This window comes from Triticum urartu, chromosome 3, assembly GCF_003073215.2.
Source record: "Triticum urartu cultivar G1812 chromosome 3, Tu2.1, whole genome shotgun sequence".
NCBI classification, from domain to species: domain Eukaryota; kingdom Viridiplantae; phylum Streptophyta; class Magnoliopsida; order Poales; family Poaceae; genus Triticum; species Triticum urartu.
The window spans coordinates 728,833,084-728,852,335 of NC_053024.1; the positions used below are offsets into that span (position 1 = coordinate 728,833,084).

Sequence of the window (19,252 nt, forward strand, 5' to 3'; positions counted from 1 at the left end):
GCCTCAGTAGAAAGCGAGCTTTTTTCGCGTATAGCCACCTCGAAGCCCAATTAGCGCACGGGCTGCCCCCTCAACTCAACCCTGACGAGTACGCAAACTTGGCCAGGGAGCATTTAGACGGTGCAGTTAGTATTGACCACTACCGCCAAGTCCATAATTCACAAATTGATGAAGTCCACATAATGGAGCTCAAAAGCCGATTACCAAATCTACTTTTTTAGCATCTTGAAACCGCACATAAGAAATATTATGAATGAATCACCTTACAATAACATACGAGAGACAGCTTTCTATTTTGTCGAACAACAAGTCGAACCCAATGAACAATTCCATTCAAAGGAATGTTCTAGAGTTTTTTCCACTATATTCGCGATATTTAACAAAATGGAATAAATTCTTCATGATTTCTAGAGTTCCGGGATTACTTCACTGATATCGATTTTCGCCTAAGCACGGCCTCTAGGTTAGTTCAAAGTGTAATACAACGAACTATCGATACACCGAAAATGAGTCAAGATGGATACATAAAATGGAGACATCGTGGATTACCCAAATTGGGACGACGATAGGACATTTCACTTTCTTTCGCAATATTTCTGATCATGACTCAACCACTAGGAAAGGGGATTGCTTACTCTCAGCCACGTTTTCGCTTATGCTTAGTCAAGTGAGGATTCCATTCGAAGTAACGTAACAGGAGCACCATCTTCAAAACTTCTCGGGATCCGGAGTTTTTCGATAAAAGGTCCCATCCTTCAATATCATGATTGGGTCAACCAGGCCAGATCATAAGTGAAATAGTTTGATCGGGTCGACCAGGTCAGGCCCGATCATGAGTGAATAGAAAATCGAAAACGTACATAGCTGTTCCAGCGGAAATACTTTGTTTAATTCTACCACTTCTACTAGGAGTAGCCTTTTTAGTGCTAGCTGAACGTAAAGTAATGGCTTTTGTGCAACGTCGAAAGGGTCCTGATGTAGTGGGATCGTTCGGATTGTTACAACCTCTAGCAGATGGTTTGAAATTGATTCTAAAAGAACCTATTTCACCAAGTAGTGCTAATTTCTCCCTTTTTAGAATGGCTCCAGTGGCTACATTTATGTTAAGTCTGGTCGCTTGGGCCGTTGTACCTTTTGATTATGGTATGGTATTGTCAGATCCGAACATAGGGCTACTTTATTTGTTTGCCATATCTTCGCTAGGTGTTTATGGAATAATTATAGCAGGTTGGTCTAGTAAGCGGGGGGCGGCCGTTCGGTCGCCTATGATATACGGACCAATTGGTCCAAAATGGGTTTGCGCCGCAGGTGTTGAACGATCTACTCTACACAGGTGTGGGCTTACAGGGCTAGGGCTCATAAACCCTTTCTTTCATTCATCAAGGGGTCGGTCACTTTTCCGGGCTGGGATCGAGAAGTGGAAGTCATAAAAAAGAGATGTTTCTCTTTGCACCTCATATCAAGAGGAAAGGTAGCTTGTCAAGCTGGTCTCACTATTGGAAATTCTAGCTTTCTTTTTTTTTCACCGGCTCTTCTTCTTTGTCAACGCTACTAAGGACCTGACGGTTCGCCTACTTGATGGATGAAAGAACATGAGAAAGGGTTCTAAAATAAAAGGCTAGAAAGTCTACTACAGTACAGTCAAAGTCAGCGGCTGAGTTTGCCTAGCCTCGCCTACTCATTTTTGTAGGCGAGCGAGTTAGCGAAGAGGCTTAGGGATAAGAGAGTGTCGGTGCGTACGTAGCCTTCATTCTACTACTCTACACAAAGTCACTTAGCTCGACGTTAATTAAGAGAGTAAAGGAGGAATACCCTACATAGAAGAACCACAGTTCGCTTACAATGGTATAACCTTTAGCTCCCCGGGGCTAAGCTGCTTCGCACCACTGATAGTTAATTAAGATTCCATTTCAAAGGCGCTACTTTGTTTCGCAAGCCTTTGTCATTGTCAGTCAACTAAGGTTGGCCCTCGGCCCCCTGCGAATCCGTAAATCAGAGAGCATGCCGCAAAAAAAAGGATGGTCCCCTATGCATTTCATTCTTTCCGGAACGCAAAGAATTAAAGTACCTGACCCCCCATCATGGTGAACCTCTCCTTGTGATCGGGATGAGGTAGATGCCTCCCAGCCGGGGGGGCGGATCGAATCGGAGTTTCCTTAGGTAGCCACCGACCTACAGTTCTCCTTAAACTTCTGTGCTTGGTGGAAAAGAAGCGAACAAAGGTACGCTCGCTTGCTGTCTTGTTCTCTGCCGCGGACTGGGATCGCTCGCCAGCTAGGCCCTCTAGAAAAAAGTTGGAGCAACATTGTATGAGAACATATTACCCATCTTCGGGGACAAGGGGCGGAACGACCTCTCGATCTACTTACTGCAGCCCAGGACGGGCGTCGTCGTCTAGGCGTGACTTCTTGTTTTGATCTCCCCTACGCCTAGGACGTTGTCTGGGCCAAGAGCCATAGTTAGTTGCTGTTTCCATTTGGTTCTTCTTTCTCGTTGTTGATACCGGCAAGACCCAGCCAGATGATGATGTCTGCTGGTTGGTAGTGAGAGGACTCTTAGTACCCGCAAAAAAAGGGCGCTGGTGAAAAAAAACAATCATTTGATTTAGTTTCTTGCTCTCCCTTAGCAGCGGGAAAGGAGTCTATCTATCTGCCTAGCTTTGGTAGATTTCCCCCAACGCAATTCAAAAACGGAAATTCCACGAATCCCTGAGGTGGATAAGTCCGACGACTCAGCAGCAGTGCGGAATTGAGTTTCTGGTCCGGTGGATCTGATCTATAGTTAGGGGGCAATACATACCAAAAGGTTCGAAGAAGGAAGGCGCAGTATATAACCAACCCACCCATAGCCGGTCTAACTGCTGAGAGAGAAAAGTGCTTTTCTTTCCCTAAGAGTCCTCGAGTACACACAGCTATTGCGGATCCTTTGCGAGATCAGGATTTTTGATTCATAATTTAGAATCAATCCATGTTAGGTCAACATCGAGACAGAGCATCTCAGTTGGCTCTGTCAAGGAAGTGAAACAGGCATTCCTAGGTTGAGGTTACCATTGGATTGACCCTCAGTCAGGCCTCCGATTCCAAGGAGTTGATTCAGCAAGTTCCCCGCGCTACCCCGCGGGAAGTCTAATCGGATCAATCGGTGGTTCCGTAATGAGTAGTCGAATACACATTGAGGGGGCCTTGCCTCCTCCTTCCCGCCCACACCTTCATTCTTTTCCTCCTCTGATCTTAGAAAGCATACTAAACTTCACTCCAATCTTTCTCCATTAGCAACAAGAGCAGCTCTATCTATCGGCCCTTGATGAGTAAGCTTAGCTATACCGCTTAGGTTGCAAAGCAGCAAGCTCCCTTCTAATGCGTTATTGCTTGGAGCCTTCTCGCTTAGTAAGCCGCCTTCGGCCCTTCCTCCTTCTTACTCTGTTTGGTATTCGCTCGCGGGTTTGTTTCCAGGTTCTTTCGTTCTTGGTTGGCTCTCTCTATTGTTGTTTGTAGATCGTGCGTCCTGCGCATTGATCCGGCAGCGAGACCCGCCCTGGTTGTAAAGCGAAGCGAGCCGTCCTTCCTTTCATTCGTTGCTTTGTCTTCGGTTTGTTTTTAAACTCGACCTTCTATCGGGACTGTGGTGACGAACCTTACTCCCCTCGGTCAAGTGGTTGACCCGTCTGTCCAATAAGTTTACTAAGTGAATGGGAATCCTATAGTTTGACCAGCCTGGGAAGAGTAGTCAGAGGCAATTCGCTAATATGGAGCTGTTTATATCGGCTTTCTTTCCTAACTAACAGGAAAAGAGAGACATGCGAGTTCGACTCTCGTTCTATCCATGTTCAGCAGTCCCTTTCCATCTTGGTACTGTTGATGGCAGTACCGCTCAACTACGAGATGCTTGAAAGTCGATGTATCAATAATGTTCCCAAGATTAGCATCGAGCCTCGAAACGGCAAGCCATGCTTCAAGCTAAGTCAGTATGGATCTAATTGATTGCTAAACTGAAGGAACGATCTCTGTCGAAGATTCTCATTCTGAAGCAGGTGCCTAGCTCTGGAAGGATGGACGGGATCATACCTATTTGAATTGAAGAACATTCTGTAACACTTGTTTTTGAGTGGGGAAGGAAAATAAGCACACAAGCGAACAACCATCTAACCGTCAGTCTGAACTCCCAGGATCAGTCCATCAGTAAGAAAAAGCTTCCGTTTCCGTCATTCAGCAGTGGAATGGAATAGTTCGATGGTATTGATCGTCCAACCATTGATTGGAATGTCTATCGTGATAAACCGTGTAATTCTATAAGCTAAGCAGATGAGGCAACAAAGAACCTAACCGTCCTCTCTGATTGACTTCATCAGAAGATTCCTATGGTCTGGTTTACCTTTCTTCTTTCCTTGCAACCTTGGATCGATATGGTTCATTCCTGGGCTATGCTCTTTCAACGGTTGACAGAAGAGGGGGACGGGCAAGGATGATCAGACTGCTTGGTTCGGTTCGTCAGAGGTATTAAAAAACCCTTCTTTTTGGTCTTTTCTTTCTTGCCGCCACTTTAACAGGTGCCGCTGCAATGAGAGCGTAAGTTGCGGAGTTTTTTCTGGATTATTTTTTTTGGTGCGCTCTTGCTTTTTTTGGATAGAAAGAAGGGTTCAGTGGGAGGGCAAGGGGTAGTTAAGTTTTAGGTTGGCTCTTGTTTTTTACAGACTTTCTTTTCGGTGTAATTTAATAAAGAAGTAGCAATTGTTCATTTCATTTCATTTTTTTGCATTGGTAGTTCTTTTTCATTTGAAAGGGCAAAGGGGGGAAGGGAAAGGATTGACCCTCAGGGATCATATTACTCAAGAAGACTTGGGGAAAATAGCAGGATTGGAAAAGTTCGAAGAGACTGAGGAAGACAAATCCATTGTCGAATCCTGCAGAGTGATAACATCGAGTAGTGGGGGCTGGCTTCCACCCCTGAGAGAGCTTGATTTACCAGAAATCCCGCCGAGTCCTAGTGGGCCTAGATTCCGCGATAAGTTCCGAGAAATGGAGGAAATGATGCATTCAAAGTTCGCAGAATTGCAAGAAAGAAAAAATCCTTGAAAGAAAAACCAAACAAGACCAGATGTTCCCTATTGTTATCGGGAACGAGACTAAATGTTCGGCCTTAATGAGATGGACCTTGATTCCTCTCCGGCCAGGAAAAGATGCGGCTCCTCTTTGTTCTACTACCTTCATCCTCGGGTGAAGCCGGTTGGCTCACCAAACAAGATATATACTGTGAAATCATTGGTAACCATGCCTAACGGTCGGTCATCTAAGCTATCGGCCAAGGCAAGTGAGAGCTGTTCAAGAGTTGGGGGCATATCTTTAGCTCGAGCAGCATCCGCTCCCGAAATGTGAGTTAAGCTTTAAAAAAAGAAGAAGAGCTACGAGTGGAACAGCTTCTTCTATTCTTGTTGGCCTCCAGCTCCTTCTGTCCCTCAATCCTCTTCTCTGCCCTTTTTTTACTATTATGCGTGGCATGCCCCCTGTTCGTATCTTAACAGGGCAACCTTCTCTTGCAAACAATCCCTTCGTCGCTAACACCGGTAATGCCCCATCCCTTTAATACTACCTTCGAGGAATTTCTCTCGCGTCCCTGTAGTGATAAGAGCGCATTCTCTAACAGCTTTGAAGCCGAGGCAGCCATCCTCTTGCCAATCCTAAACAAAAGAAAGAAAAGCCCTACCCGCCTTCATTGGTTGAGTAAGGGGCATTTACCTACCAGTCCTAGTCCTAAGGCGCAATCAGAGCACTAAGCCCAATTACAGCTTGACTCCGTAAATTAGACCTCATTCTCCTAGTCCTATTCCTGATTGTTATTTCGAATTCTGTGCCTGGGTGGTATCTTCTTACTATTGATTCAACCTCTTCAGGCAAACATTGTCACTTCCTTTATTTGAAAAAAGGGGTCTAGAACTACAGTGATCTGATACCTTCTTCCCTTGGTCTGGGTAGGTAGGTTATGTAGGCTACAACTGTTCATAGTTGTTTCAATCGCAAAAGGCCAAATAATCGATTACTAGTATGCCGGATATTGCCAGGAGGCCCTTCCCCCTATGTTTGACTCATCCTAGATGGGTTCACACCTGTTGATTCCGGTCAAAGAAAAAAGCTTTTTCACGGCATCCGTCCCATCACACCAATCTACGCCAAGATAAAGAATGCTGGGTTGCCAGGAACAAACCCTGTGATTCAAGGTCTTGCCTAGAATTGCCTAAGAAAAATGCACCCCATTAATTGATCCCTCTTTAGAGTAGTATAAGTACATCCTCGACTATAGCACGAGTAGAGTCGAGTTCTCGTACTAACCTAAGAGCAGATATGCCGAAATATTTCAACGTTCAAGCAGCTAATCAGTAAACGACTTCTCCGTAACAGTTTGAAGATTGGCTCGCAACGCAAGTAGCGGCAAGAAAGGAGAGCAAGACTTCCTTTTCTAAAAGAAGAAAGAACTAGACTTCTATAAGAAGATTTTTATAATCGTAGATCGTGGAATATTCATTTATCTTATTAGGTAACTACTTTAACTGCTCTCGGAACTGAACCATCGTGAATAGAACTAGCGCTTAAGGAAGAGTAGGATCTGTTAGCAAGTCATATTCAATCACCCGGTCTTCTCCTTCCTAGCTTTTAGATTTTATGATTCTCTCTTGGATTTTCATACACTTAGCCGTGTACGTATCTTGGCTAAACTCGAACCTATAGTTGATCATCCATACTCGTAAAGAATCAAAAAGGTACTTGAAGACGACTTTGAATGGGAGGAGGTTTTCTTTTTATCCCCCTAACCTTATTTTTATGTCTTCTTCTGTTCTCAGTCCCTACGGTCCATTGTAGGATGATTTTCCTAAGGCCTTGAATTCGTTGGCAAGGTGATCAGGTCCTCTCCCTGGTCCTATCGAACCAGTGACTTCTCTCCTGGGATTGAATATGTTTTGCCTTTCCCCGATGGTTCCGCATTCCTATGTGGGTGATCGCCAGGGATGAGCGGCTTATTTAGCCTATGCGAAGCATAAGAGAAGAGTGTAGCGAAGCGAGTGTAATACTTGTAGCGAATATAAGTAGTGTCAAAGCCTACACTGGCTTAGCTCTGCAGATGTTTTCAGGACGAAGACGGTGATACGATACCACTCGCCAGTGATGATAAGATTCACTCATAGCATAGGTGGAAGATCCATCCTATTTTCTTTATAGATTTATTTGTTCAAAGAAAATACGCCTAAAAATCATTCAGGGAACCTACTCTTGGTATCCTTTACCACATTCACTTTCCATATTCCCTTTCTTTAGTTCAGACGCTATCGTACCTCAGGGAAAATCCAAATTTCTATCAACGATTCCCACCCAACTCTGGAATGACTCTCCCCTCTCTCCCTTAACATATCGAAGGCCTCTTATCCGTCAACCGCACCTTAATAGCTCAGACTTCCGAGCCTTGCTGGATGATGCAGAAGGGCCAACATCCAGAGGATCAATTGAATAACCAACTCTCCCGCCCCGCTGCCGCTACTGCTCGAAAGCCTTTGGATCCCCTACAGGACTGTCATGAGCCCCTACAAGGAGTCAAAATAAAGCCGAAACCAGATACAGGAAGTGTTGACCCGGATCAATTGAGTGCGAGCCCTTTTATCTTGAGCTGATTCTCCTTATTTTAGAGCTGTGGCGAAGGTAAATTGAGCTCTGGCCTGTGGGGAAGGAAAAGGCTCTGACGAAGCTCCAGGGATTACAGGAAGGTTTAGGCCTTGTGAGCAGCTCCAAACGGTCAGAAAAGAAGATGGTCCCGCCCTTACTTCGGCTTGAGGAGTCGTTTTCTCGCTATCTTCTTCGTCTGGATTAGCCTTTTAGTAGCCTAGTAGGTTGTTTGAGTTTCAGGAAAGGAAGAGGTGCTTTCTAAAACAGCCGTTACCGCTATTTTTTTTTTCAATAAGTTCTTTTAGAGCATCGTGCCCCACTGTCCGAATAAAGTGTGCGCATAAGGTGTCATGTGTTTAAGAATATACGTATACTAGAAATACTTTCCCAATCCGTATAAGAGGAAAGAAGGGTCCGGCAATAAGCAGTAGAAGAATAACCCGCAGAAGAAGTTTAATCGCTTCCAGAGATCGGAGCCAGACAAAGATAAGACTCCACGGCGGCACGATCGGGATGATCGGGTCAAAAATGAGTCAAAACTTGTAAAACCCCGGTTTTGGCCTTGTTACTAAGGAGAAATTGACATACTTAGCAAACAGAGATAGAATTATTTCAAAAAGAGATCAGGAAAGAGCCATTTCCCAACCAAATAAAACAGGAAAGCATGAGGCTCGAAGCCCTTTCTCATTTCGAATTTCATCTTAGTATCGGTAATGCCCCGCCCAAAAGTATTTCATCGCAATCACACGCTAGCTTGGTTGGAAAAGCTCGTTTGCACCCACTAACTAATACCTTCTCGTCAGTATTGAATTCTCCATGCTTTCGCCTTGCTTTGTAGTCATTTTCTATGAGTAATCGGTCCGAACTCAATTTCAAGAAAAAAACTCTATCTCGCCTGTGGCCAAAAGTAGTGAAAATGGTATTTAGCTTAGTCAATATACAACACAACTGCTGATTCTTCGCGAGATGAAAACCCTTTGTCCTCCGTCTGCAGGGGCAATTCCTGAGAAAAGTGCTACTAGCCCTTGTTTTGGTCATGTCCACAGGCCTTTCCATTCGTCTTTATTCGTCTTTCTTTCGGCAATCTATGCATAATTCTACTTCTTGAACCACCGAATCCGCTTTTGAAAATGGATAACTAGCTCCATTCTGCGTCAAGTACTAAGGATGGGCCCAAAGCACACTTTTGAAAGGCTTCGGTCACCTTAAAAACCCCAAAAGTAGGAAGTCTAGCGTGCTTCTTTAGTGCTGCTCTTCGATCAGATGCTTTCTCATTGAACGAGGCATATTAAAGTGAAAGAAGTTCCAGGTCGAGTCCCGAGAAGGTGATAGTTGATTTTGATCATGAAGTTGGCACTGGACTTTGGAATTGATTCTGGACCCCCACCTGCTCAGGACGCCCCGCCTGCTCAGGACGATCCCATTACGGATTTTCTGGAGGGGGACACGCTTGACCCAGCGCAAAAACGGGAATTCAGAAATATTATGAATTTCTTGAAGACCAAAAGCAGAACGAACCTTCAAAATGAGCGAATCGTAATAAAAAGATGTTGGGGGGGCGAGGGTAGTAGTTACGAATCCAGGGCAATCAACCACTATCTAAAAACCCAGGTTGGACAACTGCGTGCTGGGGGATTAGCAGGGGATTTTATCGTAAAGGAATTACGGAAATGGAAAAGGGACTTCAAAGCTCAGAAGAGACGGTCCCACTTCTATCAGGGCCTTCTCGGGGTCTTGAGCAATGTTAATTTGCATTGATTGCAAACAGGGTGCGGGATTCTCTGACGCAAACAAAGAAATGGTCCCGGAGAAAGGAATCAGTCTCTTCAGTCCGGCGCATGCCTCAAATTCATTTTTCCTTTGAATTACTCATTTTTTTGAATTTCGCACCGGAAACTTTTCTAGGAGAAGTTCGAATCCGTTCCGTTCGGATATTGATCGGTCTTGGTTTGACATGGTTTACGCGTTACTGGTTCCCGGAAGAGTCAATTTCTCCATTAGCTAAACCCTTTATTACCCTACCTTTGGACTCGTATTTTGTTTGTACACAATCAACGGAGGCCCCCCCGACATATGTTGCAACGTCTTCAATAGCATGCTCTTACTTCGTCTTTCCCTTAATAAGTCATCAAATTTGGTGCTTTTCGATCCCCAGTTGCTATGGGGAACAAAGGCAGAAATACAATAGAATCCTCCATTTAAGTGGTTCTCGCTTCTCCTTGTTCCTGCTCCTAACTCCTCCCCGGGTAGTTCCCAATGTTTGGCACTTTCCATACTTCGTGGGTGCAACATCAACAAATTCGCTCATGATCAAGTTACAACCTAAGATCTATGACTATATTATGTTAACTGTTCGTATTTTGTTCATTCCATCGGTATGCTCCCAGGTACCTGTAATTGTGATCTGTTTGCCAGAACCAAGGGGTCTTTCTGTGGAAACCTTCACGAGCAATCGTCGTTTTTTGATGGTTTTTCCGCTTTTCACAGCTGCTCTTTCCACACCCCCGGATATCTGGTGCCAAACCGTCGCCCCTTTCCTTATATATTCGATAATCGAGTTTGCTATCTTTGTGGCATTGATTGTACAAGTTCGTGAAGAGGGCTGGATGAGTAGAATGAGGGAAAGCGGCTCGATCGAGAAAAAAGAGGAGTAGACTAGAAAACCTAGAACTTCAAAATTCACTATCAATGAATTCCCGAGCAATTCTAAACCAACATATGCTCCGTATAGACGGAATCTCAGATAAGAACCTAACAGAAGTTTCGCGACTCCTTCATGGAATATAGGTCTTAGTATATAAATAATGTCAGTTCGAACCTGACGAGTCGTTATCATCTGTTGCCCTAACTGAGTCCATTAGCTCTTGTTGCCCTTCTATGGTGGGGATCCATAGAGAGTTCGTTTTATGAAATATCTGAGAAAGTAAAAAAAAAGATAAAGGATGGCTTATGGTCTATTTTCTTACTTGACTATCCTGCCTGACTTGGCCAATAAAAGATACCTAGCATGACACATCAGCTACGCCATCTGAGCCTGTCCACTTGCTAGTCAGGAAAAATAACCGCTCCGTTCCGTGGGCTTCTTTCGCAGCTCTCTTCACGCTCGCTTTACGAGTGCAACCAAGTTCAATAAACTGTTCATGCTAATTCATAGACTATGCTGGTTTCTATCTAAGAGTCCTGTGAGACGCTTCCTTCTCATACACATCTGAAGCAACGTTTGATCATCCGCATTAGAGAGTTTTGCAGGTCCTTGAGAGAACGTTATCTAGTCAGTTATGACTTGACCATGGTCTGAGGTGAAATTGGTCCTGGTCCATAAAACGAAAGGTGCTGGGCAAGCGCAGAGAAGTCGTCTGAAGGGGAGTTCCATAGGAATGTTCAACTTCGATCAACCTTGGTTTGGTCCCATGCCTAAAAAATAAAGAAGGTCAAAAACAAAATAGGGGTGATATAACCCACTGCTCGCCTAAGAATGTATTGACGTAATCCCTACTATGGCTTCCCGAAGGATCCAGCTGCTAAGAGGGTCCGAGCCATAACGGATTGATGTGACCGTAGCGGCGACTGGAATCGATCTGAATGAGGCAGTTATGGGACTGATCTTATATAACAATATATATGGAGGAAGGATTCATAAAAGGTGGGGGTCAAGGTGTATAATACGAGCTCCACTTTCAGGCAATGAGCTAGCTTAACCCTGATTGCTTAAGGTTTAATACAGTCATGTTGGATCTGCTACTAAGAAAGGAAGAGAAAGACTGATTGCGACAGCTCAACCGGATGAGACATCTCTTATTTACAGAACTGTGCCAACGTGTGCCTACATTGTTTGATTTACCAGTTCCGGGTATTGGATTTTGGAATAGAAAGAATGAAACTAGTACCAGCTTATCGCCAACCGTGCTTTCTACCAACTCCGCCAACCCCAGACGGGAATATTGATTGCGATTTAGCCGCACCTGAGCCCGCAACTGCTGCCTCTACTCCGCCTACTTCTTGTGCCGACTTCGCCAGCCTCGCGGGGTACCGATTTCCTCCTGCTTTGTGTGCGTGCCATTGACTCCTTTAATGGGTTGAAACCTACTTAGTTCTCATTTTTATTTCGTCTATCCTGACCAACAAACGAACTCAAATTCAAGCGACCCTCAAAGCGAGGGGAAGACCCCCATTCTTTTTGTTGAAATCTTACTGTACTTAAAAAGAACAATGTTGTTACTTCTACAAATCTCTATTGTGTAGGTGTTCAGTCCCAGGTAGGAATAAGTAAAGGCTGTTTCTTGTTAGTCCGTCTCTTTCTCTTTAATAGCAGGTTCTTGGGTAAAAAACCCAGTCACTTTAGAAAGTCCCCCTTTTTTTAGGGAGCAGAGCTGAAAAAGATGGGAAATTCCAATGATTCTTCGTTCATTATTTCCAAGTGTCATTCTTTTGTTCATTGCTATACCATCGTTTGGTCTTGCGTTGCCAGTACTAATAATGGCATTAGTTGTCTTATTCGGAGTTCAAGGAATAGCCTTTCATCTTGGGAATGAGAATGTCGCGGATCTCAATGTTCTCGTCATGACCAATGCTCCTAACGAGGGTGACTTTCCCATAGACCAACCTCCCGTTGGCGGACTACCAGACCTCCAGCAGGAAATGGCGCACGCCGCCCATCCCGAAGCCATGATTTCGGAGTTGACTTCCAAGGTTGAAAGAATATTTAACGAAGTAGGCACTCCTCTTCCTTTAGAGGAGGGTGAGTCTGCGCGATCGTTCACTGAAAGTCTTATATTGTGGAATAGTGAGGGAGGAGATACTCTTCAACAAATCTTCTCTGATTATACGGAAGCCGGAGATGGAAGCGAATTCATCGCAACAGCCACCAATCTGGCGAAGCGGTTTTGCCGCGCCGAGCTCGGTGAACCAGATTCTCCCGACCCCGATGCGCCTGCGGAAGAGCAGGAGGCTCATTCCACGGGATCCCCTGAAAGCACAAAAGCAAATGATGGGGCGAACGAGGCAGGCCCGTCTTCTTCGAGGAAGCATAAAAGGTGGGATGATGATTCAGGGTCCGAAGATGACGATTCGGGGGTACCCGGGGAATCTCCAGATCCAGTGGAAATCGTTTACGAAGGGGATGCACAAGGGTACAACTGGGAGGGGGATTAGGTTGGCCGCCAACTTCGCCTGCCTTTCTATCTGAGTTCTTCCCTCTTGATGCTTTCGAACGACTCCTAAATTTCACAAAATCCTTTTTTTTCTTTCTTATTTGAAATCCAAATCGAAATGCCTCAACTTGATAAATTAACTTATTTCTCACAATTCTTCTGGTTATGTCTTCTCCTCTTTACTTTTTATATTCTCTTATTTAATAATAATAATGGAATACTTGGAATTAGTAGAATTCTCAAACTACGGAACCAACTGCTTTCGCACCGGGGGGGCGAGATCCGGAGCAAGGACCCTAAGAATCTGGAAGATATCTCGAGAAAAGGTTTTAGCACCGGTCTCTCATATATGTACTCCAGTTTATCCGAAGTATCCCAATGGTGTAAGACCGTCGACTATTTGGGAAAAAGGAGGAAAATCACTCTGATCTCTGATTTCAGAGAAATAAGTGGCTCACGAGGAATGGAGAGACAGATTCTCTATTTGATCTCGAAGTCCTCATATAACACTTCTTCCAGTCGGATCACTTGTTGGAAAAACATAATGCTCACACATGTTCCACACGGGCAAGGAAGCATAATATCATGAAAGCCGTCTGATAATCTTTCTATAGGTTCCCCGAAGAGAATGGTCTCATCACAAAAACACTTTCTATATGTTCTGTTATTTCGAGATTCGAAGAAGCAAGCAAGTTTTTCATATAGTTGTTTTTGTGTAGTGATCTCTGTTCATGGAGATCACGAGGCCACTGATACCCGAAGTGGTTAGGTGGGATAGAAGAGAGGGAAAGCGGGCTTCTATCACATAGTTTCTCTTTCAGGGTACATAGGACGGCCCTCTCGTCATTACCTTTTGTGCTTACCCGTAGCTAGCTGTGCCTGAAGTCATGGATGATGCTATTCCCACTGAGAGATGTGCTGCAAAATGGAAGCTGTGTTAGTCCTCGGCTAAAATCATCTTCCTTTATTAAAGACCATATATATCCATATGCAGATAGAAGAGGGGATATAGTCGTTCAAAGCTAAGGTGAGTCTGTTCTGGCTAATTCCTCAGATTCCACTTTCCTGTCTGTCCATGTAAAAAGGAGTCCAGCCCACAAGGAGAGGGAATCCACAATAATATCTGTTTTAGATGCTTTCTACTATGTTTCAAGTGATCAAAGAATAGTATCTTTAGACAGAACTGAAATAGCAGATGCAGATTCGAATGTTAAGGTTATTAAAGCTTAAAAGAAAAAGCAGTCATAGGTTAGGTGACTAAGAAAAGAATGTGGAAAGGGTCACGGATAGGATTGGTATATTAGTTTCAGCTATAACAGAGATTTCTCAGCATGTTTCTATCTAGTTGGTATCCCACTGGTACCATTCATTGTGAGTGCTTTTAGGGGTTGCTTCAACTCTCGGCTATTTTCACCATCTAAATGATTGCATCTTCCCGTTCTCACAATTTCTCAAAGGTTATTGTATTGATACTATGGAATTTAGAGTGAAAAAACAATAGGGTTCAATTCGATTCATTTTGGAAACTCTAGCGGGGCCATCCCAAATTCCTCTCAGCTGTCATAATTGAATAAAAGGGATCGTATAGCTTTCCAATCCAGCAACATACATCTATCACCTAGGCATAACTGCCAACATCAGTATGCAGAAAGAATCTGTTTAGAACGGTTTAGAGTCGAAACCAAGGCAAGATATCCAGGATTCCATGTCCCTCCAACTCCATCCATTGGGCGGCGTCTTTTCATCCGGAGAAGCTGTCGAAGCGATAGCCATGTCTGATCCCCGTATCTGTGAAAGAGCAAGGTCTTCCTAGTGGAGTCTAGAAAAAGAGCCGGGTATTCTGAGTGGAGTCTGGAATGAGACCTGCTGCCTCTGGCTTGACCATTAGCTGCTCTATCTGTTATTGGAAGCAGGAGACAGATCAAGCAGGAATGGTGAGTCACTCACAAAAGGTATTCACACCGAGCCTGACCCACCAACCTATGCACAATCTGATACCCCTCCTCTCGAAACGGAAGAACCAAGGGAAGCTTAGACCAAGCCATTGATCTATTCGAATTGGAGAGCCTGGAATGGTGTTACCAATAGCCCAGCCCCATCTTCATCCGCATCTTCATCTTAGGAATGCCTTTACCCATCCACCTAGGAACACAGAAAGCTACCATTTCTTGTTGCATCATTCTGGAATCCGTGGGTCAAGCTCACTTTCCGGGAATGCTATCGCTATGCTTTGAAACTAGTTCTCTCATTCTTCTGTTTCATACAGCCTAAGATTGGAAATCGAAATCCCCAAACAGACAGACGAGCTTCCCAGACCCCGATATGGAGATGGCGACTCAAGTCTTGCATGCCGGAAGGAGTGATTCTAGTCTAGGAGATCTATCAAACCCAAGTCTTTCTTTTACGAGCCTCGATCAATAATCAGTGTTGCACGCACCCATACCAAAACAAGAAAAGGTACACTTTCCCTATCCCCATTCCCGTACCCTTTCCATCTACTGGCCAAGGTTTCCATTCTTTCTACTGGCCATGGCCAAGGAAAGGAATAGCCAACACCCATAAATTCTATGCAAACACTTCTCATCACCTTTTCCGCACCCAACCTGGTCTCGTGAGTCCAGGCCTAAAGGATGGATACCTCTGCCTCGAGCTGACTTGACTATGTTCGATTCTATTGGATTCCATTCTCATCTCTGCGAGGAAGGATCCATAAAGCCAGCTAGGCCTCTTCTTATCGAAGGATCTATTACAACCTATTCAAGCGAGAAACCTTTTGAGTAATGACTAGGTTATAGATCTGTATGGGATCCGCTAGGCACAGCCCGCGGTAGATCCCTTAGCGCAAAAGTAGGCAACCCTATGGCACCAAGTGGGTCAATCAAGTGATCAAGTATGATTCATCTCTAAGCGAGCATAGAATATACAAAGCTTTCCATCTTCACCAACGGCAGATTTCTATCTTGCCATTTCAATTTGGCTCTATGAGAAGCTTGTATCCCTCGCTGTGACTACTATTCTTGTGTACAAACCTATGGTGGATAAACCTCTATGGTGCATGCATATCTGTTTCGCCTAACTTGTCTTAGTCATTCCACATTGAAATCGAATTAAAATAGGACCAAAAGGAACGGAGGTTTCCTGAACTTTTTATGCTGTATGCCTAAGTTTCCCAAACCCGTCTTGAAGGTTATTTTACCAGAGAAGTAGGTCTATTGACAAGAAGCGGAAAAAGCATAGTCGGTACTTCTTAATGCGGTACGTAAGCTGGTTATCCTGACTAACAATCATGCCTTGCTTGGATTTAGGGATTAGGAATTCTTATTGGGAAAGAGATTGGATTGGCATTCAAGTAGGAGTAGATCCTATTGGTCCAAAGTAGGCATTCTTGTATCAATTAAAGTAGCTATCTTCATGAATAAGCGCTAAGATTCTAGTTCAAAGATAGGAGCATTAAGCTCTAAATCCAGTCAGTCCAGCTGGAAGTTTCACTAACTACTTAGGGAACTAGGGACCAGACCAGAGTTATGATTGGTGTATTCCATTCCTACCGTAATTGAGACTTGCCCTCGCTCGAGGGTGATTCCTTATAGCTTGATCCATGTGATGGCTGTTCTCTGCAATGAACCACAACGTGTCCATGGACTTCACAGAGAATTGAGTGAATGCACTAAAAACCAAGAAATGACATAGCGAGAACTGAGCAGCTCGAAAAGCTCGGACTTTGTATACAGAAAGTAGAACTAAAAGCAGATCAGTAGAGATTGAATCGAGCATAGAAATAAGAGACTTTTTCTTTGCTTAGCACTGTTTGGTTTGTCTTTCTTTACAAGTCAATCTGTGCATAATTCTATTTCTTGCAGCACTGAATCCGCTTTTGAAATACGGATTACGGGGGCGGTATTCTTATTCCTTGGCTCGCCACTTATGAAACAAAACTAGATATTTCTTATTATTTTCTTAGGAGCTGAGCTCCGCATGCGGTTCGATTAAGATGCGACAAAACCTTATCCATTAGTCTTGGCGATGCCAGGGATGGAGGGAGTCATCAGTCGCACAAGATTATTGCTAAAGCCAAGACAGGACATAATAGCTTCTAAGTAATGCCATTGTACCCGCTTTCATCATGCCCAACTCAAAAACCATTTATCCCATACTTCTTCTTTTCTTGTTCCTTCGTATGAATAACAGGAATCCCGGTTCGGATGGTTGACCAACATTATGATTGTGTATGAACTAGGGCTTTGGCTCAACACCTGCTGTCTTTCTTGCCCATCCTTTTGTGGTATCGAAGCTGTTCATTGAGATCCATAGGTTCACGTTACAACCCACCGATAGTCGATTCCAGAGCGGAAGGCGGAAAAGATAGGACGGGGACCCTTCGGAAGAAGGTATATGCCCGTAGTATCTAGAAAATATTCATGGTTGCAAGAGCGAGGTTAGTCATCCTCACCATCACCATCAAATACCGGTACTCGCTTTTTCTACAAGCTTGATTTACGAACTCGACCTTTCACAGGAAGGAATTTCCGTATACCATCAACGGAGTCAAACCGCTAGAGGGTCACATATATCTAAATACTAGTTCCGATCATACCAGTACTTACTTCCGTGGAGATACGAGAAAGGGGGGAGAAGATGCGATTATGTATCATAAATACTAAGGCCAGACAGACTAAAAGGGGCTTTTGGATACGAAGAAGGTTTTCACGTCTTGCTTTGGGTGGTATGCTTCCTCACTGTTGCTATTCTGCCCTTTCCCGGTAGTCAACCACCAACGAACGCAAGGAGATCTGGACCTGCATGTAATGTTTTTTTGCCAATACTCTAAAGCAGCTTCCTTACATCAACATGGGATTGCAAAAGGGAGGGAAAAAGGCGACTCCTCCTTAGTAGGAATAGTAGCTGAGGCTGCTTCAACTCATAACGAAGCTATTCCAGCACATAAGTCCGGGATGATCTGAGGTCGCTAGTCTCACATGGAAGAGATACGAGCCTCCGCTGGATAAACACCAGAACTGGTATCGGCTTCTTTGGTTCGTAACGAACAAGCAACGGATTGGGGATTGCCAATAGAAAAAGATACAACCAACCAGCAGCTTTTGGAAACCAGGATCACCCCCATTGTAAAGAGAACACGGCACCCCTTTCCGTAGGGGCTCGCAAAGGTATTATACTGGATGTGCGCAGAGAGCTAATGAAACTCCATTCCTTTTTCTCTATACTCAAGGATCTGCTATAGCTTGCTTTTCCAAGAGTATTGTATTGACCTGATTCCCCAGGAAAGAGTTGATGGCATCTCAACGCAAGAAGGTAGAGAAGAATCCCTAGCGAAGATGTGCCGAGAGCGAGAAAGCCTGTCTTCCCCGAGATTATTTATTCCTCTTATTTCTTATATGAATAACTGAAATCAATCCTCACTTGTATTAACTTCATGAGTGAAGAGATAGAGAAACCCTCAATACCAGCACTGCTCCTATCAAAATCAAATAATTGGATTTGTTTCCCCACTTCCTCCACGGGATTCGTACATCGGATGAGGATTCCTACAACGGTACAACGGATCATCTATATTCCATCTACCAAATTGAGGTCCATTCGCAGGTCTCAAGCACTACTTTCATGTTCAAAATACTGATTCTCTAGTCCATCTACGCTTGGGATATGGACCGAATGCTTCTAAATGGTCGATATATCATAGTGAGAATACAAGCTTTGTTTATCCATTTTATATACCTAGTCGAAGACTACTTCAGATTATAGGGCGGGCTTTTCTACCCATTGACCGGGACCGATCACTGTGTTTGACCGCTCTTGGTATTCAGACCTTGGACTTTTTCGCTAGGAGCTGATCCATTCTTTAAGAGCTCTATACATAAAGAGAAGGCGTATTCACTTAAAGGACTGTGAAATCTACCCTATGCCCCGAAAAGTCTAGGCACCTAAATAAAGTAAAGATGGGATCCCTGACCAATAGATTAAGCTATCCAATGAGTTAGGAACCTTTTTTCTTCCCCCTTCTCTTCTCCGCTTTGCTCGAGGGAATACGACGAGCACTCATCTCCAGCATTCAGGTGGTCCTATCATCTCTATTTCCTCCTGACATTTCCTTCTCTAGTCAAGGAAGCCATAATCAGTCAGTAAGAAGTATATCTATAGGGAGTTTCTAATAAGAGAACTGGATGTGCGAAACTTGTGTCAAGAGGGGTGTAGAAAGGAGAAAAAGCATAGTTCAAACTAGCCTCATCACAAAAAAAATCCCATGATCAAATGTCTTCTTTGAGGTGGCACAAAGACGAAAGTAATTAGTTCAACAAGGCCGATGATAGAAGGGCTGGGCCTAATTAATTGTTCTGGTATAGAGATGAATGAGAGGATGGAGATAGCGCATTTAATGGTTTGAGGAAGTAGTTAAACAATGATAAAATTTTGCACAGATAATGCGGGATGAAAGTTCGA

At 44.0% G+C, this 19,252-nt stretch overlaps 2 protein-coding genes and 1 pseudogene across 2 annotated transcripts; 2 read left to right on the forward strand and 1 right to left on the reverse strand.

Moving 5' to 3' along the window:
* Positions 1–486: 486 nt before the first annotated feature.
* On the forward strand, positions 487–2,812 carry LOC125546263 (NADH-ubiquinone oxidoreductase chain 1-like). The gene has a single exon (XM_048710476.1). The coding sequence runs from the start codon at positions 945–947 to the stop codon at positions 1,428–1,430; it is 486 nt and encodes a 161-aa protein (XP_048566433.1). The 5' UTR covers positions 487–944; the 3' UTR covers positions 1,431–2,812.
* Positions 2,080–2,846, reverse strand: LOC125546265 (annotated as a pseudogene).
* A 9,673-nt stretch (positions 2,847–12,519) lies between these two features.
* Positions 12,520–13,608, forward strand: LOC125546266 (putative ATP synthase protein YMF19). Its single transcript, XM_048710477.1, has one exon. The coding sequence runs from the start codon at positions 12,915–12,917 to the stop codon at positions 13,383–13,385; it is 471 nt and encodes a 156-aa protein (XP_048566434.1). The 5' UTR covers positions 12,520–12,914; the 3' UTR covers positions 13,386–13,608.
* The last annotated feature ends 5,644 nt before the right edge of the window (positions 13,609–19,252 follow it).